Source organism: Andrena cerasifolii, chromosome 5 (assembly GCF_050908995.1).
Source record: "Andrena cerasifolii isolate SP2316 chromosome 5, iyAndCera1_principal, whole genome shotgun sequence".
Taxonomy (NCBI): Eukaryota; Metazoa; Arthropoda; class Insecta; order Hymenoptera; family Andrenidae; genus Andrena; species Andrena cerasifolii.
This window is the reverse complement of record NC_135122.1, coordinates 7,587,005-7,611,677: the sequence shown is the minus strand read 5'-3', so window position 1 is coordinate 7,611,677 and position 24,673 is coordinate 7,587,005. Positions and strand designations below refer to the sequence as shown.

Below are 24,673 nucleotides of genomic sequence, written 5' to 3'. Positions count from 1 at the left end.
CTGTGACACTCACCATTAGGTAAATCTGTATCAATATAGATTTATCTATATCGTCTATAACACCTGCTCTAATTTGTGATTTCCATTTTGTTTCGAAACACATTTGGGGCATGTGTATCGGGGAGACAGGGTATGGTTGTCACACCGTTAGGTTGTCACAACCGCTATAACAAAGAAACTATAAACATATGTACTAATAATCAATTTATCAGTTCAGTGATAAAGTTGTAAACTGTTTGTTAATAATGTTTCCAAAGTTTAATTTTGTATTCAAGACTATAGCATTTATAATTACAATAAAAAAATGATATTACTTCCTTAATTGAATCGGCTTCTTATTAATAAACTTAGCTATTTATATTTGTGACAACCAACCCAGCCTCGGGGTATATTGTCACAAAATAGTTCCATCAAATAATGTGAATTAGTTCCTAATCTGATTGACAAAATCCACAGGACCAATTTCTTTTTTATAAAGTCGGACGTACGTCGTTTATAAGAATCTAAGTTTCAATGAACTTCCCTGCCGCTATAATCCGTAAAAAAAAATCCAAATAACCCATGTAATGTCCAACGCTTCGACAAATTATGATAAAAGTCCTAAGAATAATATGTAGTAATGTGTATTAATATGTACCTAGCACAACATTTAATATTAACAAATCATGTATACAAAGTGTTGGAATGAGGAAATAAATCTGCTCCAATACTCCTATAGCGATAAGAGTGTGCGTGCGAGGGAGGGGAGTGAGAGTGAAGCACTACGTGCTGTATGCTCAAGCGGTAAGGAGCTCTAAGCCATGTATATCTATATTAATATATAAGTTAAAGGAAATTAAACAAAAAGAAATAGTGTTAACTGCTAATATCATTTTAAGTGAGTATCTAAGGTATACGCTTCCCACAAAAATGAAACACAAAGAATACTTAAAACGCCATTAATTCCCCAGGTTCCTCATCTTCCATATCCACTAAAGAAACATACCTACAGTCATACGTTCCCTTCGTCCTAACGAATCTTACACCAAAAATCATCGGTCACGGTTCAACGTCGATCGTCCTCCCCACCGAGATACGGATCAAGCGATTTTCCTGGAAGAAAAATGCCACGAACCGATGCGCCTCCCCTCGCCCCCTCGATTTCGCGCCATCCGCGTCCCCCTGGCCCGCGCGTTTTACGCATTCACGTTACGTGGAAATGCGGGAGGACGGTATTAAATAAGTACAAAAAGGTAACAGACTGACAATGAGCGACGTACGTGCCCGCGAGACGGGAGAAGGCACGGCGCTTACGGGGGCGTCTTGATATGCAGACGGCGTGCGTGGCGGCGGCACTGCCGAGCAAAAGACCATCGGTCTTCGGTTACGAAACGATTCTCGAAATACGGGATCGGATAGCGGAATACCAGTAGCCCCGGTGCTTTCGGCTCGATCAATTTTTTTCCATCGATCGCGATGAACAGTGGCGGATGGGAAGCGGTGCCCTTTGACTGCTTCCACGGGGAATACAAACGCTTCCCAACTGCTTCGAATATCACGTCCCGTTCAAGTGTCGCAGCTCGAGTAATTACTGGAACGTGGCGGTGGTTGGCTGTGGGAATATGTTCTTTGGAATCTCGCCCAGTGAAGGGAATTGACAGGATATTGTTGATTGAAGAGAGAAGCTTGCTTTCGATAGGGGTGCTCATGAATGACTTGAAGTTTCAGCTCTTTTATATTCTATAAATTCTACTGTTAAAGACAGGATGGTCCCTTCGTTTATAAAGAAGGGGTACAAAATGTGCCTCTTTAATTTCCATCTGTTCTTACGGGATGCCAGAGCAGAAGTCTATGTTGCCACATGTAGGACACATAATAAATTGAACTGTGACTTGCACGAGACTGTCGAGGACCACGTACGTCAGTTCCATCGATACCAGTTTCAGGAATCTCCTTCCCACACAGGTGGCTGCGAGCTGCTCGAGGAAAAGTGGCTGCACAGCGTCGTTTCACGGTTGCGGGACAGAAAGAAAGTCATCGACGACACCCCGCGGTCGAAAGAACTCGAAGGACGAGGTGCTGCGGCTGCACTTTCGTCCGCATAGGCTTTCTTGCGGGGATATCGTTCCTCTATGCAAGAACCTGCGCCGAGGCGGACTCGTTCTCGATTTCCGCCAGGTCATCGAGTCTCATTTACAGAAGGGCCGTTCCTCGTTAAACAGCAAAACCGAGATCTCGACTGGCTGACCCACGGACGGTACGCCCACTCGATACCAACGATCTGATCCACGGGACGAGTGATCCCCGCTCGAATCGATCTGATTCGCTGTTCCCTTGCCTGACGTGTACGCGATCGCGAGTGTGAAACGAATACGCGATTTCGCGGCTGTTGGCTTCGTTGAATACTTTATTACGCGCGGTTTTGGAGGGCTACGGTATGGTGGTCTGGGAGGAGGCAGAAGCAACTCTGAGAAAGCATTCCCTCGTAAATCGCGTCGATCTTCAGTTAGTGTAGGATAAATCCGGGACAGTTGGCTCACCTGACATAAAATGGCTATTAAAACTAATAGTGATATTATTTATTTTATTAGGATAAACTTAATATGTTTCAAATTTTATGCTGAGTCAGAAAAACTCACGAATATTTCCTTTGTGACAGTATTTGCTGAAAATCTGTTTGAAAACTGAAGTCTTGACTATTTGGCTTGTACTGGAAAAATATAGCGACTGCGCCATGACTTCTGCCGAGCCGTCTCACCCGGATTTACCATATATGAAGTTAGTGGATGAAATTAAATAGACTTTCTATTTATCTATCTTAAAAACAGTATAATCTTAATGCAATGGTGAACGATAGGGTAACATGGTTAATACCTAAGTTGGTGTAATATTTCTATGATTTATACATTTTTTACACCCCTTAGTATAATACCCCTACAATAATTATTACTCAACGATGCTCTCCTCTCACTTACCAGCTCACCGCCACACCTCTTCCAGCTGACATCGATTCCGTGGAAAGCCCGTTCCGTAAGTGTTCCATGATCTCCCTGTGTTTGAAAAATCACATAAAATCGAGGATACGGTCTCTAGATTCCACGTAATAACGGGGACCGAAACCTATACGTTTACAAACGCGCTGCGCTGACTCGAGCGTTTACTCCTTGCCAGGGCGTCTCCACCCACTTTGCCCCTGCTTACAGCTGCAGGCGAACTGGACTCCGATTTTCCCTGCTCCCCCCCCCCCCCGTCACCCGCGGTCCGCTTTTTCCTACGGAAGCTTCCTTTTCCCTGTCGCTATTTCCGCGTGTCCCCGGGAGAAGGCCAGAGAATCGTCCTCCAGCTCGGGTCGATCTTTCGGGCGCGGTGGTAATAAAAAACAGTCCAGTCAGCGGGGCGTGGATCGCCGATAGCACAACGTCGTGGCACAGGTTTCGTTCGTTCCGACTGGCAATCACTTTGCACGTCCCCCCGTCGCGGAACGGGCACGTGCTCGCGCGCCCGAGTCGCTTTTAATCTGGACCACGAATGCGCTTGGTGACCTGTCACAGTGGTTTCAGTGGAGCAGACGATTGTACGATCTTGAATAGTAGTGATGGTATCTGTATGATTTTCGAGCGGGTGATCTTGGGTGCTATAGTCATGGTAAGGTTCTGGGTGTGAGGAATGAGTAGTTGTATCACTTTGGATAGCAGTCATCATAGGATTTTGGATGGTAGAAGTGGTAGTTACGTGGCCTTGGTTGATAGTAGCAAGTTTCTTCTGAAATGAGGAATAGGAGAGAGTGTCAGTGTAGTATGTGTGACAGTATCAATTATTCCCTCGTCTCAGAGAGGAAATTACTTTGTCCCAGTATGGTATAAAAGGTTTGAGAGGTAAAGAGGATTTCGAATAACGCTACAGAATTCCAATGCATACATGGGAACTTTAAAGAACCTTCCTAACAACACGGGGACGATGAATTTCAAATTTCTGCACTCCTGGCAGTTGTCCACGCGATATCAGAAAGAGGAGGGTCCCCGGCGATCCTCGATTCGGCTCCTCTACTTCCTCTCCTTGTGGGTGTCGTAAATTCCTGCCCAAAGCTGGGAGAAGTGCACAATTCGAATACCACGGCATGGATGAAGGCAGGAGAGATGAATGAAAATATGAAGCCCGCGTGTTGTTAATATAACTGGAAACTGATTTCCTCGCAAATTGTGTTACACACTCAAACTTTCATCCCCATATGCACTTTTTAATAAAGACTACCAACTTAATAAACCCGTACATTTATTTGCTCCCTAAACAGCCAACACAAACACTACCCTTTTTCAAAAATCCTGGTGAAACTCCATCTGCATCAAGCCCAGGAGAAGCGCACCGCTCCAACCACCCTTTCGAAACCTTCACACCACAATCTCAACTCTGCAAACTCTCACCTCCAACCTCCCTTTCAGTTCGACACTATCCAGCCACGAGGTCCAATTCGCCTAATCAAGTCTCCAGCATCCCGAAGGGAAGTTTCCGCTCATAATCCCGGATTGACCGAGTCGTATCATCGGCAGAGGACGAGTAGATCGTCGGGCAGAGGGCAGGAGGCGAAAGGTAGGTTCGATCGAGCGATTCCAGTCGAACGAGATCATTCGGGGTTCCGTGGCTTTCAGGACGACGGATAAAGCGGTGGACCGGTGGCTGGGAAAAGCATGGGGACGGTCGGCGGCGAACGGCGAGGGGAGAGGTTCGTCGGTGGTAGCCGAGATATCAGTATCAACGCGGTGTAATCAGCGAACCACGCCCATCGCCGCTATACTCGCTCCGTTCCGCCCACTACGGCAATTACACCCTCGAGTCACCCACTGGAGGGGAACATTAAACTCCGTTTCCCTCCCCTAGATCGTCGCCCCCCCCCCCGCCTGCTCCCTGCCCCCCTTTTCGCCCCGTTGCTCCCCGTCCCTTTGGGTTTCATTCGCTCGCTCGACTCGATTCTCTCCTCCTCTGCCCGAGGCAGACACCAGGCAGCACACCATACTCGACCCAAGCGACTCCGTCGTCAAACTATCCGTCGACCTTCTCCTTTTTCACCCCCTTTCTTTTTGCCCGAACCCCTCGTCGGGACGGTCACGAATCAGAAGTTTACGAGTAGGCGCGGTAACGAGGACGATTAACGGACAGCAACTGTGTGGTCCACTCGCGCACTGACTGTGGGTAGTTTGTTGCGTTCGAGTTGAGACGATGCTCGATGGACACATTTCTGGTAGCTATGGGATAGAGGGGGGATTGAACTGACAGGAGTCATGCTTTCTAATTATTGCTTGGAAGATTGTGCGACTCGTCAGTGTGCTCACTTTCTGTTTCCATAGATTCTCGGTTACTTTTCTAGTGAGTGAGAGAGCAGCCCAGCATCTCGTTAAATAGGTACCTCGGTATGAGCATATGGTATTTTACACTCCTAGGTGCAATTTGAGAAGGAAATGGAATTTATATAATGGGATAAGAAAGCCTTAGTACACCTAGATTTGAAAATCAATCATCCTTGACGTATTCAGCTGTCTGAGTCGTAGGCAAGTAGTACTCTGTAAATTTGGGGAAACAATGCAAGAGCAGACCGCGAAATTTTTCGTGCTCTTCTGGCGACGGAGGGAATAATGATGTTTTCAAGGAACCTACCGAGGTACCGCCTCAGGTTTCTAGCTGTAAGAGTTGAATGAAGTGACGTGTGCTACTAATCGTTGAGAACAAAATGAGGGGGGCCGGAAATAGAGGGTGACAGACGTTCGATACAGTAGCAGAGGGCACGGCCTGGTGAAATTCGTCGCGCTCTCTCGAGCTGCGATTTGTCTGCTCAATTTCACGGCCCTTTTGGGGAAAATGGGAAAATCTCCCGACACTCGACTGCCGAGTGTGGGAAATAGACCGCGATAGCTCGCCGTTTATATTTCACTCCCTTTTGTCACGTGGGTGTGAGAACTCTTTCGGTTTCTGCGCCATTTCTCCTCAACAATTTTCCCGCGTAGGTAATTTAATATCATTATTAAAGCTCAAGGATTTAATCTACATGTTACCACGATAATTTTCGAAATTGTTTCCATTATATCCACAAGTTTCAGAGACTCCAATTCACTGAAACAGTTACCTATTTCACCATTGTGGTGAGTACAATTGGGTCTAGTTATGCAGAAAGTATTTAGTATGAAGATTTTAATTGTTAAAGAAAAGTAGCTTTATTTCCATTCGGTATACTTTATTGCTTGTTATTGTTTCACAATGCTCTTTAATGGGTTATTTAACAGTGACTAGTATAATTACTATTATTTTAAATTTTCTGTAGTTTTTGCTTTTCAAGTCTAAACTGAAACTATAGCTCGGTAGTTTTAATAATTGTATAATGTAAGAGTTAAAAAATAAAGATCACAAAATTACGGGATCCGTACTGTGTTTAACTAATTTTTTGTCATTTTGAGGGTTAGTAGCTTTTTTCATAACTACTCAGGCCCAATTGGTTCTCTAATTGTGAAGTCCGGCTTTGAGATTAATCTATATACTTAAGTAACAATCTTCATTATGCTACCCCATCGACAAATTATAGAATTAATGTACTAGCTCTTCTCCACTTACTTTTCACTGATCAAACTTACGAATCAAGAAACAATACCTTCTCCTATCCCCACTAGAAAACAAAGAGTACCAAAAGAAACTCCAGATATAATAATCATGAAAATAAGAAAGAACAGAAATCCTCGCCATCTTTTCACCCCCCGTAAAAAGTTCACTCTCCACCCCCACGAAAGCGCAGAAAGTCGCTGGATGAAAAAGTGCATCTCGACGTAATTTCGAGGTCGTGTTCCCAGCCACTGGGGACATCCGCGATTGGGCTATCGACGAGCCCTGTTCCATGCCAGTGGCCGTTCCAGAACGGATGTCCGCGGCGAGGGATTATTAGTTTTCCGCTTTCGGAGCGGCTCCGGCGTTTTCATCGAGCGGACACAACAGAACGGAGAACGGTGCGCGTCTAGGCCGTACGTTATGCTCTAGGGGAGCCGCTCTTCTCTGTCCTCCGGTAGGCGTGGTTGAAATCGGGAGATGATTTATCCTTTGCGAAGCGGTAACTGCCGAGATCCTCGGCTAAACGACCGCGGTCCTTCGTGTATTAACCGTAATGCACTCTGCCGTTGCCATTGTGCCCACTGTATATAACCTATACCAACCACCCTGTATCCGAGCTCGCAACCCCTCATCTGCTGCTCCGTCTTCTTCGCTCTTCGTCCCCGCCTGGGCTCCATCCTTCTCCTGCCCCCTTTGGACTACGACCTAACTTTTCGACTTTGACTTTCCTCAGTTCACGGACATCTGGATTGGGAGATGTGTTCGCGATATTTAATTTCTTCAGCAATGCGTGCTGATGAATTATTGCTGGTGTGTTCGATATTTACAATTAGTACGAAGGCTGTGCAGTGTTATGTTTTAGTTGAGAATATTACTCCGAGTAGTTATGACTATTTAATATTTTCAGGACAGTTATTTTATTGAATTGTAATTTTCGTATACTGTACATATTTATTACCAAATGAACACCACTAAGCAGTGAGCTGAGAACGAGTATTTTACTGTAAGCTTCGAATTCAAATCGTCACCATGCAAATGTTAGAGTGTAGCGATAAAATTACAGCGATGATACCCTACCCCTGCTACACCCAGCTGATGTGCACTTCGTACCGGCGAACCCTGCTCTCTATTGTGCCCCGTAATTCCTTTCCCCTGTCGCAACACCCCAACCTCAAGTCACTGCACGATCCCGACCAATCCACTTCCTTCTTTAATGCGCGTGAGATGCATGAACGTATTGCCAATCGTGTAGCCGTAAATTTTGATCGATTAGGCGGCGCATAAATTATACCTCGTTCACTGTCGACGAAATTTAATGGTCACCTATAAAATAACACGCAATAAAATTTAGAGGTCACCTATAGAAGAAGCGAGGAATCTAATTATGCGTTCAATGCAAAAAGTGCCTGAATGTCCTGAGGTCATTCTTGCATCCAACAGTACAATTCTAATAGATGAAAAGCACGTCAATGCACAAAGGTGTAACAGCAAACAAAAATAATCATGTCACAATTCTCCTTATTTCTAATCTTTTTAAAAACACAGCCAGTTCACTTGCAGGAGATACTCTGCATGCCTAATACAAACCTACTTCACGAATCACTTCTATTCAACCAGCATTTTTTCCCAAATCTCTGCCTAAATCGATTCACGAGTTGTTTTGACAATTCCTTCCAGGAAGGGGTGGCGGTGTCGCTTTTGTCTGCCGGCGCGACCCCCAAATGGGATCGGTGTCTCCCATGGGATCACCTTGACACCGAAAATTGCACTCTGCACGGCTGCGGGCGGGCCGCGTCGCGCGTATTTTCGCAGGCCATGGCGCGTGCTGGTCCCCGGCTTTCGAGGGGACCCATGGAAAATGCCCAGGGACCCATGCTTGCCTCTCGTGAACGCCTCGTAGGCGTGACCCCATATGCCGCTCTCTGCTGTTGAACCTAACCGCTCGTCGATATGCATTGATGCATTGTGCAGCCGGGCTAATTTGTCGCGGGGCATTTGACTGAATGCAGCCAAGTGACGTACGAGGGAATTCTCGGTGAGATTCTTGGAAAGAATTCCTTGGGAGGGTCACCCGCAGATGCTCTGCGTTGCGTAAATGACTCTCGTCTAGGGGCTAAAGCGACGCTCGTACAGATTCAGAATCTTTTGAAATTTCTTGTTTCGGATAAGCCTGAGTCAGGAAATCACCTACGCCGTGAACATAACTCTTTCTTTTAGGTGCCATGTTGACACTGTAAGAAAACAATTAAAACAAAATGCAAAAATTCTTTCTAACTTTTTTTTTGTATAATACAAAAGTAGCTTAATAAATACCAAAAAGATTTATTTCTTTATATGTTGCATTTACTGAGAAAAATATCTTTAAAAATAGCATAATTTTCCGGCGGTTCAAAGTAGAATGACCCCTTAATGATGCCCCCTGATATTAATATCGCTTACCTTGAAATCAATGGAAAGCTTCCGTCCTCGACCAACATCGATGCTCATGGACAAGTCGTACCTAAGCACTTACTATGCCTCAATTAGCGGATGAATAATCAAGACGAGGTCTTTCTCTGCTAGATCCATAATATTCAATCACTCAGGAGACTCGAGTTCGTCTGCCCAGGAATATCGAAGCGGTTCGAAATAGAGCTGGGAGCCAGTGACGTGGTGTGCACTCAGAAACGAACGATATTCCACATGATATTCGCACGTTTTATTGCCTTCTCGATATACACAAGGTATACGCCGACACTCTCCTCGCCTCTTCCGCTCCGTCGCAGCGTATCGCCGTGATGCAGCTGCGGCAATCGCACGGACGATCGATACGACGTATCGTCATGTCGTGGTGTTCCTCGAAAGAGCGGAGCATCGCTTAATGCTTAATGTAAATTATCTACAAGTACGACCTAAGCTCGTATGCCGAATACTGACTACTTTACAGGTTCCCTCGCTTGCGATACATTTATTTACAATCCAGGCCGCGATAGAAAATTGCCCGACTCCGGGGGTGGCTTGGTGCGCAATGCTAGAATGAATAGTGAGAAACTCGTGGAGAAGTCAAAGGAGCTTCGACGGAGAGTTTCCTTTGATGGAGAATTGAAAGGAGAAAGGGGAATTTGAGGATCTGTGATTAAGAGGAGGAGACTAATCTTTGTTACTCGAGTCTCCATTGCTGGGGGATTGGTGTAGAATTAGATTTGGAATTGCAACTGGACACGAACTTCCTACCCGAGTAACAATGTACACGAGCATTTCAATACACTCTGTACCTACCAAACACTCACATCCAGTAAAACAAACTTTATATAGTCCATGAGTCTCTAACTGTATTCCCCACTTCTTCGTCACGATACTGAAGATTCGTATAGTCTTATCATCCTCAACGTGTCACGATCTATGCAACCGAAGTGTTCACTATCCCTCACGCACACAAATCACTCCGCTCTATGTCTCCACTCAAGATCGACCTGTCCAAATGATGATGCGATCTCACTGTCAGCCAACTGCTGTGCACCAAAGCCAATCCCAGAGTATTGGCCAACATCCCACCAATTTGGTGGCCACTCCGTGTAATAATCTCTACCACCACGCGACCCTACATTCCCACTCAACAATGTCCCTAACATCCAATCCCACAAAGGATCGTCGCGTTCTCCAAATTGCAACAAGTCCCCAGTCCACCTGTCATCGTTCACTACCTTCCAGAGGAGCTGAGTCCGCCTCTATGAGACGGGACCGTGAACGCTCTGAGACCCACGCCAACGCCAATCCCGACGCCACCGCCGATGGGCGCTTGCACCTGTCCACTCAGGTTAATCGACGAATTGACTAATCCAAGAGCATCTCCAAGGACCGCCGAGGGCACGCTGGTCGCTGGACTTTCGTTGGCCGGTCTCACCCTAGGTGGCCTGGCGCACTTCTCCAGGTGATGATGGTGCGATCTCACAGCCAGTCGGCTGACGTGCACCGGGATAGGGACGACAATCCTGGTACCGTTCCCAGAGTGCTGGCCGGTAACGCCGTTGTGCCTGTTAGAGACTCCAGCAGCCGCCATGCTGGTCGCTCCGGAACCCACTCCGCCGCCGCTTAAACCCGCCTTCACCCTTTTCCACTTGGCCCGGCGATTCTGGAACCAGATCTTCACCTGCACCTCCGACAGCTTAAGAGCATGGGCGATATGGGACCTCTCGGTGAGGCTGAGGTACTTCTTAGCGTGAAACTCTCGCTCCAGCTCCAGCAATTGCTCGGAGGTGAAGGCCGTTCTTCTGCGCCTGGCCTTGTTGTTGTTGGACCCTGCCGCCGAGCTGCCCTGACCGTTCTCCAGAGATCCCCCGGGGCTGACGTTGCTGGAGGCGTTGCTGGACATCGCGTCGGCTGTGTCGTGGCCATCCCCAGCCATGCTCAGACCTCCACCTTCGTCCTCGCTCTCCGCCGAGGCGCGACCGTTCTCGGAGCCTGCAAGCAGATTGCAGTTGCGAAATGGAATTATGGTTTACTTAGCCGACTGAGTGTTTTAATAAATAAATACGATACAAGCGCTCGCGTTAAGGTATGTTTAGATGCCACCTGGGGTATGAATTATAAACGAGGCTGAATTTCTGAACGTCAGTACTGTCAGGTTTTCGTAATTTAAGCGGAGGTGAGCTCATAATAATTTACCTGAAGAAGAAATGTAATTACTAAAGTGGAGTGAAGAATTATCTTCGCCGCACTGGTTATTCGACTTATCGTTGCTCGCAAATACGTCAAGTACCTGCCATTAAGGTATGGCTGCACTTCCACTTAATGGGGGTACGTAGATTAATATCAGGACAGTTACAGGAAAAGCGGGTTTAATACGTGGACTGTGCATGTCTTCTCGTCGTGCAGCATATACGCTTCCGATCGAAGTTTTATTTTCTACCTCTATTATTTCCCTTTCATCTTATGCCCAGCTGGACATTCTACGCCAGCTCTAGACTATGCCGAAGCGATTGCATTATTTCTCAAGTTTCTGATTATTTTAACCAGCAGGCGCGTGCAAAAATTGAAAGGAACCTACAGTGTTCCGTGGAACGATGATCAAGAAGTGGAGAATTCGCGTAAGTTAAGGGGCAGGTGGATATTATTTAGCTAACAGCTTAAATCAATGATGCCTTTAGCTAATGCGCTGTTTAAACTGCGGTGCAGGTAGACTGAGTACATGAATTATACACCGAGGAATGATTGGGGGCAAGAATTATAGTACAAGTAGTACAAGTAAACGAATAAGGAACTCGTGATATCAAAAGTAAATTGTACAATTCAATTAAACTAGAGTCCTACAGGAATAAGCAGACCAAACCACGAACAAATCTTTGATTAATTTACGTCGCATCCCACTTTCTACTAAAACTAATTACTTCACTCAACTTCTCCAACATCTCGACTCACAATTTTCTTATATCCACTCTCAGCGACTTTTCTTTTCCCATAAGCACACTTCCCTGTCTCGAAACGTTAGACTTCTCAGATATCGTCCATCGACATCGCAGAACCTGGAAAATTCACCGTTTAAGTCGGCATCATCGCAATCGTAAACCGATGCTACGAAGTTGCTCTTTAAGAGACAGCCGCTAGTTTCCAGGTTCATAGTTTCCCTCTTTTATTCATTTTCGTGTTTACCGCTCTTCCTAGCCTTCGGCCGAGCGGCACGTAGAGTTCCTAGGCGAACTTGCCGCGCAAGAGTTTGATGCTCCCGCGACTTTATTAATTCAACGAGTTTCGATTGAATGGGCCATAACGTTTCCGCGAGCGGAGACTAACTCGCCTCTGTCTCGCAGAGAACGTTTGTCCCATGGACAAACGTTCGGGCGTTGTCCCCTTCTGGTCTTTACACTTTGTACGAGAACCGAGTTGATCGATCCTTTGCAAAGGGGATATTATTACATCTCTATCCCACTCCGCTTCTGTGCCATTATGGCCGTGATCGTATAAAGCAATTGCTGAACAGCGCAGCTCCGTCTTCTACACCAGAGTTCAGAAATTATGAAACGTGCCCTCGGCTTCCTTGCCTTACAAACGAACGTTGTTACTAATATAATTATTTAGAACTCTGGAATCATACACTGCAATCGAGAGAGTCTCTATATTGTTTAGCCCTCGTTTGATATTATCCGGAATTTACCTGGAGGTAATGTGATCGACGTTTTAATACCGTTTGCCACTGTTAAAAACTTGCCAAGTTTTCTGAATTCTTGAAACCGTAGTTCGTCGCCACTCGCTGTAGACACTGTCATTTCAAATGCACAATACCTTCGGGTAGACTTTCGAAAGAAGTTACCTCGGCTGTACAGTTCACTTTCACGAAGTGAATACTTCACTCTTCTAAGGTAGGCGCAGGCGAAGTTGCACTATTGCTGACAGCGCAAACGAATTACGTCTCACCATGTAAGTAGGTACCTGTGCACCGCAAAAGTTCAAGAGTTCATACAAATGTCTACCACTGTGGAGTGTTCAAAGACTGCTGTGTATTTCTAAAGGCGACGAAATTCGGTTGCACGTATGCATTCTTAGAATTTCGTACTTAGAAAGTGCGGGCACACTTCTGTATTCTTATAGTCTTGAAAAGTGGCGAGGCGATCGAAGTTTTTGCAGAGTTGTAGCCTCTTTCGATTTCAAAGCTGCTCGATACGTGTTATTGTCACGTTTATTAGGAAAATACTCTAGTGTACAGCGTCGCCAACGCTGTTTCGAGTCCACTGTACGGTAAAAGACTGGCGATTCGCCAGATCGGTGTTCGATCCGGTTCCTGCGCCCGTCGGAATGGCGGTGCATCCAGACCTATACGTCTTCGTGATATATTCTCGTCCCACGGACGTCTTGAAGAATGGAAACAGATGTATTCCCTCGACGACAACACCTTTTTACGATCATATTTGGAAACGGTTTGTCATATTTCACGGAAATGGAGGAGCAACCCGAGCCTCTTTACGTCGCACAGTGGTGCGGATGCCGTAAAACGCGGACTAGAGTGAGATTTTCGACCTCGTTGAAACTCCATGCAATTGTAGTCGTAGATTCTTATATCTCTGAACTGAATTTTGGCATGTATGCGGATTGTCACAAGTTACCAGATTCTTTTTCGTGGGAGCTTTGAAAACAGTTTCGGAATGATCACATTTTCTGTTGAAATTGGCGTACTTTGCCTCGCTATATTTTTATATTGAAAAGAATCAGTTTAAATCTGGCTATGTAATATTAAAGCGTCGTCTTTCTGCTGCACGTGTGTAAAAAAATGAAGAGGGTAACCATGTTTTAACCCTTTAAAAAATACCCTTTCCCGAAACCCTAATTTTCCCCGTTCTTTCCGATAAAGTTAGACCTACGAAGTGGAATTCGCGCGAAGTCACGATAAATCTTATATGGGTGTGTTTGTTAGAACCTACTTAAGGTTACCGAACAAGAATTTTTTCCAACCACTTGCAACTGTAAAAGTTATAACGATATATTTGTAGTCATGCGTTGAAATCCGTTAACGCCATATGGAATTTAGTTCGCGTTTTACGGCATTTGTGCGTCGTTAACAATGACGAGAATGCATATATCTGTTTAAATGATAAGATGTGTTACGCGTCACACTTCTCCGATAGTACCACAGTCTAGCTGTAGATAGTTTAATAATTCACACACAAAGGACGTACATATGTAACAACAGGGACCATTTATCACTACCTGATACCATCGACAGACCAATTTCGGCTGTCAGATTAACTCGGTCCTCATCGAAAATCAGAGGAGCGTGAAATCAGTACGCCTCACCAACAAAAGCCACCATCAAGAAACATTTAAAACCGTCCTTTGGGCGATTAAAACATCGCTGTCAAAGTAGTGCAAGCTCGTTAATGAACGAGATGAAAGCGTCTGCTAAAATCCCCCAGGCTAAACGAATCTCGTCGGTCTATTAACCGTATCGATTAATCGAAGGGACCTGGAAGGGGACATGGCTTTTTTTCACTAGAATTTGGCTTCTCCTTGCGGAGAGCGACGCGAGGCGATCCTCCCTTGTCGTGTCGGTCGCCGCGGGGTTCACGGCGGGCAATGAATAAGAAAAAAATCCAGAAGAACCTGCAGGAAAAGCGAAAATTTTATGTGACCGAATTACCCTCCATCGTGTTGCTTCTTGCGCGGCGGGAAACATTGGGGTGGAGGAAAGGTGCGGGGGGTGAATTTGAATCGCAGTGAAAGCGTGTTTGACTTCCTGAAGCTGAGCACTGCGAATATATTGGTTTGCTAAGATGAGGTGAATGTCACTTACGCTGCCACTAGTTTCAGGCGCGAAATTGCCCGACGTTTCGCACATGATTACTTTAACATACCGCAACGTAATTAGAGGGGACAACCGGGGGAATCATATAAGGGAACGACGCTTTGTCTTTCTCGGTGCCGCGAGTCGATACATGTACGTATTTCTGGACGTGGCACATAAAATTTCAATCACTGTTATTAACTGTCTTCCGACCGGTCTCAATGTCTGACGTCACCTGGAACCATCGATCGATACGGCTAGCTGCAACTAAACCACTTTGCTACTAAGTGAACGATGTCGCTTAATGGGCAGACAATGTGAAATCTCGGCAATAGCATTACTGATGTCGTTTACCGAAATTGTACGACGCAGTGTTAGGATTTAATGAAATTATAACGGCAACTCGCGGGAACGATGGAGAAGGAGCGTATTGAAAGGTGATACTTCGAATGGGAGTACATATCTGAGTTAAGTGGAGATTTGATTGTTTGGAATACTGAATTAATCATTTTAGTATTTTATAGTGTTATTTACTGCGGATTCTATTCTAGGCGATTCTCGGCAGAAGAATGGTAAGAGGGACTCGATAGGCACTGCTTTTTGTCTTGGTTTTCGGCTAGTTGCGAATGAACGGAAGTTCAGATCGACTTGAAAAAATTACAGGATGTGTAAAACATGTGCCATTTCGCACCAAACCTCTGATATGGTCCGTAAAAATTCGAGATTTTTATCAAAAAATTAAAAAGTCGCGGATTTTTAGTAGCGCACAAACACGACCGAATTTTTCTGGAAATAATCGCCGTGTTTCGGCCACCAACTTAATAATTCTGTTTTAGTTTCTATTGGTTCACCGCGAAACCACGGATGTCACAAACAAGAATCACAGCTTGAAATTGGATTACGTCACTTTTTAAGACCAATATATCCTGAAAACTACAGAAGAACATTAAAATGTTTACCAGCCAGCACCGCCATTTTTAAAGCACACGTATCGTATCAACTTTTTTTCAATCTCTATGATAATAATAAACATTGGGTAGAAGGTCTGGGTTATACACCTGTAATTGCTTTCATTTCTTTACAAATGCTTTACAAAGAAAGTGTTTTTTCACGAAAAACGACTGCCTAAGTAGTCCCCTTAAGGGGGTATAGGACTATTGAAATCTCGAAAAATCGATTTCTTTATTATTATTAATTCGAATAATTACTCAGATAAGTCCAGATTAGCTTTACCCTAGATTAAGTAGACAGAATTTTCGATTCGGAAAAGTCGCGGAATCAGAGGGAAACAAAATGTAGAGTATATTAATAAAATGAAACTGTCAGGGTCTGATATGATTCTCGCTCACCATCCGGTTCGGTAATAATTAAATCATACACCAGTCTCTCGAGAATAATCATTACACCATTTCCTTCCTGCACGTCTTCGGATAATGAGTTTTGTGAGGTGTTATAAATTCTTGAAGAACTGAAACGGCACCGTTGACGAGGATCCGAGTTCCATTCACTCTGATAGGAGAGCCGTCCAATTAAATAATTTCATTTAAACTGCGATCGATTACGTCGCGTATTTTCCTCACGCTTCAAAGCTTCAAGCTTCGTTAGGGAATTTAACGAGCATCAGCTGAGCCATTGTTAAATGTGGCATGAATGAAAACAGCGTAGGATGACTTCTAGCATCTCGATTCACTATTTTCATTCATTCCGCTGGCAATCTTTCACACATTCTACTATCAGATAGATCAGGATGTCTACAATGTGGAGTTATATTAAGAACAATAATAGACTTTATCAGGGCCCTGTAAATGGAATTATTACTGTACAGGTAAGTTTGACAGATTGATATTATTTTAATATCCTACATTGATGGATATCCATTTTTGACACGTTTAAGTATAAACGAATATTGATAGTTACTCTGACAGCTAAAGATGCGAGACCGGATTATAGAATTTTATTAGCGAGACTGGGACTATTTTAAGACACCATGTTTCCCGATTGAAGCGGCCCAGACGTCACGCAAATGGAATTACATACACAAGCGAACGACCGATTCTTCTAAGTGGAAGCATTCTAAGTAGAGCTTCCACAAAATCGGCGCGCCAATTCGCTGAATGAAAACTACGAACACGACTGTGCGAAGCTTGGTAAATCATTTATCGAAAATCCGATCAATCGAGGGTGGCTTAAAAATACGAACCTTAAAGCGCGATCAATAAGGACAGTGGCTAACTATTATGGGCGATTCTGGGACTGGGGATATTTAGTCGCCAGGCGAAATTTAATTCACACGAAGAAAAAGATAAATACGAGGCCGACAGTTTCCTCGTTTACCGCAATCCCTTGAATACAATTAAATAATGCGGGCAAACTGCAGTTTAAACCAGCACAGAAGTCTGCGAATGAATAATTGGTCGTTCAGAAAATACAGCTGAAGAAGAGGAATCACGAATAACTGCAACCTAATTTATATGCCTCGATTCCTCGCAATTTCTAACTGCATTCATCTCGTTTGAATTTAATTTGAATTTAAGCCGATTCCCATCCTCCTGTCTGACCACGATCTTTCAACTTGACAAGTATCCACCGAACTCCTGTTCCTAAGGATTCACACAATGGTCCACAATTTTAATTCATCACCTTACCCATCTCGGTCAAAGGTTCTCGATCACGCGTTGAAAGACAGGGAAGGTGAACCACTGCTTATTAAACGGACAAATTGAGCGATAGGAAGGAGAGGTTGGACGGAAGGTGTCCGACGGTTGGGGGCCAGGAATAGCGAAGGCAAGGCGTCTCGATCGCCAAGCTCGTCGTAACGATCGGCACACCGGTTCGGTTCGGCACGGTGCGTCATAAATGACCGATGACAGATTCCTCGAAGCCATTTCGTTGCGCATACGAAATCACTTCGGTCGGCGGTACATCAATAAAAAGCGATCGGCCACGAATAAATGCGCGCGAGACTTCGTCGTTCGTACGTTCGCCCCGCCGCCTTCGGAAATACGTGATCGGCGAGTTTCGACTTTCCATATTCGACGGGCTGCCTCCTCTATCGTCACCAAACTACTTAGCCATCCACATCCGATCTACTCCCTTGCGAATCTCCCAATCCGTTCGGACCCTTTCCAACAAAAAAAAAAAAAAAAAAAAAACACCCCGGATATCATTGGAATCTTAGAAACGTTAAAATTGTCGACGGGTCTTCGATGTCTCGATGTGCATATGACGGGTTGGCAATGGAAAATATTCTTGACACACATTCCCACGTGGGCAGAGACGTGCACTCCTGCAATTCTAATTCCAAGCCCATTCGTCTATGCTTACTGTTCATTCTTCCGCTGCCAACTTGTTGTAATACCGAGCGAGGAGCCGAGGACTCGTCGAGTACGGTGTCGTCTCGATCGAAGAAACTTTCGAGCGTCGCCCTTGCGTTCGGGGAAGAAGGGTCCTTCGCCGAAGGGTCGCCGGGCGTTTGAAATTCGGCCAGTATTCGCGCAGTACCGTATCACGTACTTAAACGCGTGCGCGCACGGAATTTCGCGATCGTGTGCCTGTGCAGCCGTGGGTAGCTTCGACTTTGGGGCAGACATAATTTATGCAAGCTACTGTGCATCTCGGGTCCTTTGCCGGCTCCGATCGTGGCCACTGCGATCGTAGTCGAGGGTACGCTCCTCGAATCCGTAAACGGTCATCGCGATTTTTCCCGATCCGCGTTTCGCGAACGACGCGACGCGCAGGTGTTGGGTCGTCTCCCTTTTTCTCCAGGTGGAAAGTCTGAAATATTTCTCCTTCGTTCGTGTGCTGCTCGTGATTAAAATATTCCCGAGCAAATCCGAGTGGTAAGTATTGGGGACACGGAGAGGTCTGCAATGGATATAACGCGTTTAATATTCCACGGTGATAAATTATGATGGCTTTAAGAGGTATGTAGAAATAACAGGAATAGACGAAGAGGGTTGGGAAAGGACACGAGCTGAATTGGAAAATAAAATTTCTCGTTTCTTCATTCTGGGATTTTGTTTTAGATTCGACAAACTAGATTTAACCACTTCACCAGCCATTTCTTTTGATTTGTGAAGCTTGTAGAGACGAAATGTAAAGTTCATTTTAGATAATAGCAGAATATAAATAAATAGGTACAGGAAGGAAATTATTGAATGTCATGAAAATATTAAATATGAATGCAGTCGAGTCTCATTTTTCCACTTATTTTCATCCACTATTCAACGACACAGTGTGAAAAATAATTAAATACTTCCGGTACCTACTGGTTGGGAATGGTAAATTTCTTCTCAAGGAAACCTTTCTATTCCAGCTAAGTGTCTTGAAGTTTCGTGCCACGTCGCCACGTCAAATTCAGAGCACTCATTAAATCAGCAACAACGTCGGTAAGTCTGCTGTTGCTGCCCTAATAAGACGTTTATCGATCGACACTCACTTTAATTATCTGCCAGCACGATAGCATTTCGTCAGTGCTGGAAATAATTGAAACAATCGCTCCCGCATCCTGTTAACGCTAACAGCCACATCAGACGTCGAGCTATAGCATAGAGCTTGCGCGTGCTCCGCATGTGGAATTGCCGGTGGCCGTAAGTTAATGGCAGAATATAAATAAATAGGTATTTCACGATCCCGTTCTCGCGTGACGGCGCACTGACATTAATAAACCGCAAAAACTGAGAATGATACTCAAAGCCGAGTAGATCCTTATGCTCCGCAAACGTTAGAATTTCCCACACAACGTGTACGCTTACTAGCAATCAATGAAAATTAGAAGTCTCGGAAGCTGTATATCTTCATTTCTGTCTGTTGCGAAAGTGGCAAGTCTCTAGTAAGGAAGAATAGAGTCAAATGAACATCCAACATCTGAGTTCGAAAAATTACAAATACGCCAAAACTATTCTACACCTTGATGTACCTAATTTCAGCTAAGGTTCTGATGCTCTCATTTAAGTGAAATTAACTTACACCCAAGAACATTAAACTCGAGAAGTATCCGCAAGAACTACGAATCGATGCGCCATAGGGATTCCAAGAATTTCATTCAGTAAAAGGAAAAATGTCCCACGATAAATATACATGTCACGAAAAAATGTGTGCTGTCCGAACGATTCTCACCGTGCCGAGATTTCGATAGATCGTGAACAGGTGAAGCTGGGGAATCGATGCTGCCGTCGTCCTCGCTGTCCGTGAAGCTAGTTGAGCCACGATGATTTGTGGTGCGTTGACAGGCAGTTGGATACGCTGCGCCTTGAAGGTGATTCGCCCCTGGACCGAGATGCTGTGACAATCGACTTTGATAGAGTTCCTGGTGAGACGGATAACTGGCTGAAGTGTGCGCGGGCAGCATTGGAACACCGGAAGTGCCGCTGCTACCGTACATCCTCATCGGTAGCCACGCACCGTACAAACCGAGAGGCACGCCGAAACCTGAAAATCCAGGATTCGTCGATTAGTGGGAGGTATCTTGTTACGCTGTTGCTTTCTGCAGATAACAAGTGTTAGCTTCTCCTTCGGCGAGAGATATAAATAAAGCAAAGAGGATCTTACTTTAGTAGACTTGGATTTAATTTTTCTTTAACAAATGAGAAGCGTGTAGTGCGTGTTAAGATAACCCAGAAGGAGCCATGTCACTTTCTACCAAGCGAAGGATACCCGACCTCGCATGGTGGCACGATAGAAGTTTGGAGTCTGCCATGACATCAACCTGACGTAACGTGCAGGATGACATTTAGAGGAACTTGTTTTAAGAATGGAATTTTATTATACGCCAAAAGTGGGTCGCGTATTGCGGCGGGATAATATGCACTATATTCTGCAATTACAGAATCGTGGTATCTGGAGTACGAAGGGGGCTATTAAATATGTAGCCGCGATCGATTCTAGAGGAAACGGTGTTAATCACTCATTGGTATTCCTGACACCCTTAAGATCGGTAACTTCGACATTTGACGAAGGGCGCTTCCATGTCTCTTCCTTATTCGGGTATGACGTAATTTATAAACCACGAGCAAGGGAGGTAAATTCTCGCGATTTCCTTCGGGAATAATTTATCATAACGTCTAATAATTTTTGCACTGTATGAATGTCTAATAGAATATTGGCAGGTCTAATCGACTGTGTGTAAGTCGATTGCATATCATTCAACTCTTCTTCAGATCTACACGCATCGTTTAAACTTCAATGTAACTTTGCGTCTTGAAATCATTCATACCGAGATGAAATCTGAGAACGAAGTCAAGGATTCTTTAAAGAAAGAAGTCAACGGGGCAGAAATTGTGACCGTTGATAAAATAAACGCGCCGACGTGAGGATAATTAATTATACCGTGAAATAAATGGGTATGGAAGTGAGAATAATGGAAAGCATTACTTAATCGTTGTATAACACCCGAAGATAATCAATTGCGCATTAACATTCGTGATTATATACCGTGATACGCCATTACACGTACACATATGCTATAATACTTTACCATATGTTGCCATAAGGCACGGCAATTACACGCACACCATCACAACACGACTCGAAGTATCATGTTTTTCACGATTCTATAGCTAATATCATTAAGTCGGATTTATCGTCTAGCTATCTACTTGCTGCCCGTCCATTCTAGCTATCAGAGCTATTATAACTTAGAAAACTTCGACAATTCCCATTGCCGTCATTGTCGATCGCTTTTCCAAAGTCCTTCAAACGTTAATACCATCGTAAATCACAGAATCACTGAATCTACATATCAGAGACATTAGAGCGAATAGAATTATCTGAGCCTGCAGAGCAATCGCAAGCACCAAACTTATTACAAATATAAAACCCAGTAAACTAAAAGGAGCATCGAAACTATTATCAGAATTTGAACAATCAAATTCACACTATCATTAAATTAATACCCAAATTATCGTTCGTTATCAGCAAAATCACACGAAGTTCCATTCAACCTTCTAACCTCAACATTAAGAAAAGTGTATGTAAGACAGCCTAAAGTTCAAGCGTTGCTATCTCAATCCAAGTAATTCGAAGTATCACGAAAATTATTTCCATTCGATGTTAAAGAAAATAAACTAACCAGTTGGCAGTGCGGCTGCCCCTGCAGTCGCCAGGTAATGTCGCTGATAAAGATACTCCCGATCGCGGTCAGAGTCCTCTTCATCGTTCGTTCGCTCTTCCTGTGCCCCTGGATCACAGTTCCCTTTCTGAGCACCGCAATTCCCGATCAGACTTTCGATCGTGAAAGGTTTCGGGGTTGGTCGACGGGGTGTCTTCGATTCTGCGATCGAAGTTTCGAGCTCGTCGCTCGCGGATCCGACGTCGAGTTCCGTCTCCTCCACGTTGGAATTCATGCTAGCTTTTCGATGCAGGCCGTGGATCAACGGTTATCAATTCATCGTTAATCCCTTTTACAGCGTTCGGTGTTCAACGCTCCAAATGCCACTATTTCCAGCACCAATATGGGGTGCGAATTTGTCTGTGGTTTTTTGAGATATGATGGATTTACTGCTCCCTACTTGTATCATAAATAGCGGATTAATATCGAATTGCTTTTCAATATCTTATCCTAAATCCTCTTCTGGTAGCTCGAATAATTCTTACAACTATTACTTTCTGGATTTCCAAGGGTTGCTCTCAATGAAAGTGTACTACTGTTTCATATGAAACGGTACTACAGGCAAGTTTCCTCCCGCCCGCGTCGTCAAACCTAACCACTCAATTACCATACGCAGTTCTTAGAATTCACAAGAATTGCACATCGTTCGACACGTTCAAGTCACTACCTGAATTTCTTCTACACAGTCTCCGAGAGTGCTTTGAATGGAAAAGTGTCTATAACTTTTACGCTGCCGAACCACTCGCCCACGTTCTTAAAAGTCACAGTACCAAATCACTTCAGCCTCCAGCCCCTCGCCCCACAGTCCACGGATCAACCCTTGTTCGCCCCACACGATCTTAAATCCCCATCCTCGCGTCGATACAAAATCACATTAATCCACAAGCATAATCTCTCAAGCACCGAATACATAAAGCTTCTCTAATCCCCCAACCGCACCAATTCTCAATACCGGCACTCCAAAATAATCTCCATCCCCTTACAAGATACAAGTCCAAGTACGTCCACAGGATCTCAGTTACATACACCTCGATCCTTCCACCCTTATCGTCCTGTATCCTTAAAGCACAGTCTTACAAATACGTGTCCCACCGCAAGTATGACAAAGTGAGTCATTAATGCAGACTATATCCACTCGCACTATACGTAACGACACCTCCACGCACCGAAACTCCTGCGATCTGCCAAGTCTCGAGCAGGTCAGGCCATGCACCCCGATCCTCAGCCTGTACGTTCAAGCTATCGAACTACGTTCTGTCGAACCGTGACACCCGCGATCTCCGTGTACTAAATCGGCGATCCGCGATCGTTGCCATGCCGGCTAAATGGATACGTAATTGGCAAGGAGAAAGAGAGAGAGAGAGAGGGATAGAGAGAGGGGGGAGAGAGATGGTAAAGGATGAAGCGAGAGGAACAGAGACCAGGACCACGTGTGCCGATGACCGTATGGGGCACGAGTCGAGGGGCAACTGTCGACTGTTGTCGAGGAGCATTTCAAACGCGGAGCTGCGGTCTTGCCGCGCCGACTCGATGCGGCTCGGCAGCTGGCGTGGCCGCATAACCGCGCGGTCGCGGTTAGAGCACCGACTCGATTGGTCGTTCCACGAACCAACTGGGTGCATGGACGCGCCTACAAATCCTTTGAACCGCCATCTTGCTGCGCCCTGGCCGCTTTTGTCCTTCCGCGATCCACGAGCGGGATCCAGCCTTCGGACCCCAGGACTCGCTGGATAGCACCGTGCGCGCCCAGTCAACCCCCACTCGCCCCTGCCATCGATCCATCGTTAATTGCCGGCGTCGCGCTGCAACGTACTTTGCGCTCGGTGCACCTTCTTCCCTCTTCATTCTGCTTTTCCAGGGTAGTCTTGCCTCTTCAGTTTTGGGTGCACTTTTCGGATGCACGGCGCTGGTTGGCAAAGAGTTTGAAAGGGAGATGAGAGGGCTAAAGCAGAGTTTGATAGGAGAGAATCGTGTGCCTGTCTGTGGGTCTGGCTCGCGTGGAGTCAGAGGATTTTCCAGAGCGAAATGATGCAGGAGGACGCGCGACGGACTGGGTTAAAAAATATTGGTTGCCAGGAGACGAAGGGGCCCACCCGCAACTGTAAGGGGCTGTTCTTACATTACGTAAGGGTAATTTTGCGCGATTTCTTAACCCTCGCGCCCCGAGTATAAGTATTCGTAAGATTTTATATACCAACCCCCTACCTCCGCCCTCTCCCCCCTTCTGACGTAATATTTTTCACATTGCATTTTCTAAGTTTTTGCCTATTCAGCTCTCTCTTTATCTTACAAGGGAAGATCCCGATCAAGAAAATTCAGAAAATTCTGAAACTGCTGCCTGAATTCAGTGAAACGGGGTGATATTGACCCCTGATATTTCGGCTATTCTCCGATTTTGTGTTATAACTCGCGAACTGTAAGAGATAGAAAAAAGTTTCGAGACAAAACTTACTTCTTTTAATTAGATCTATCATTTGGTAAAAAAAATTATTTCACAGTTCGCGAGTTATAACAGAAAATTTGGAAAATGACCGGATTTGCAGGGGTCAATTACATCCCCTTAAAGTGAATTTGGGCAGCAAACAAAAATTCCCTTATAATCAGGAGAAAACTCCCTAAATATTCAAAAAGTTTCAGAATTTTTTGAAATTTCAGCTTTCGGGATGTTCCCTTGTTAGTTACGAATTTAAGCTGGGACATTACGTAGAATGGCCCACAATCGACCACCAATTTAAGTAGTTATTAACAAG

At 44.9% G+C, this 24,673-nt stretch overlaps 1 protein-coding gene across 1 annotated transcript; it reads right to left on the bottom strand.

The window, feature by feature from the left end:
- Nucleotides 1–9,248: 9,248 nt before the first annotated feature.
- Unpg (homeobox protein unplugged) lies at nt 9,249–23,481 on the bottom strand. Its single transcript, XM_076812484.1, has 3 exons — nt 21,885–23,481; nt 19,934–20,245; nt 9,249–11,004 (listed from the first exon to the last, which is right to left on the bottom strand). The coding sequence occupies exons 1-3, from the start codon at nt 22,156–22,158 to the stop codon at nt 10,244–10,246; spliced, it is 1,347 nt and encodes a 448-aa protein (XP_076668599.1). The 5' UTR covers nt 22,159–23,481; the 3' UTR covers nt 9,249–10,243.
- Between the last annotated feature and the right edge of the window lie 1,192 nt (nt 23,482–24,673).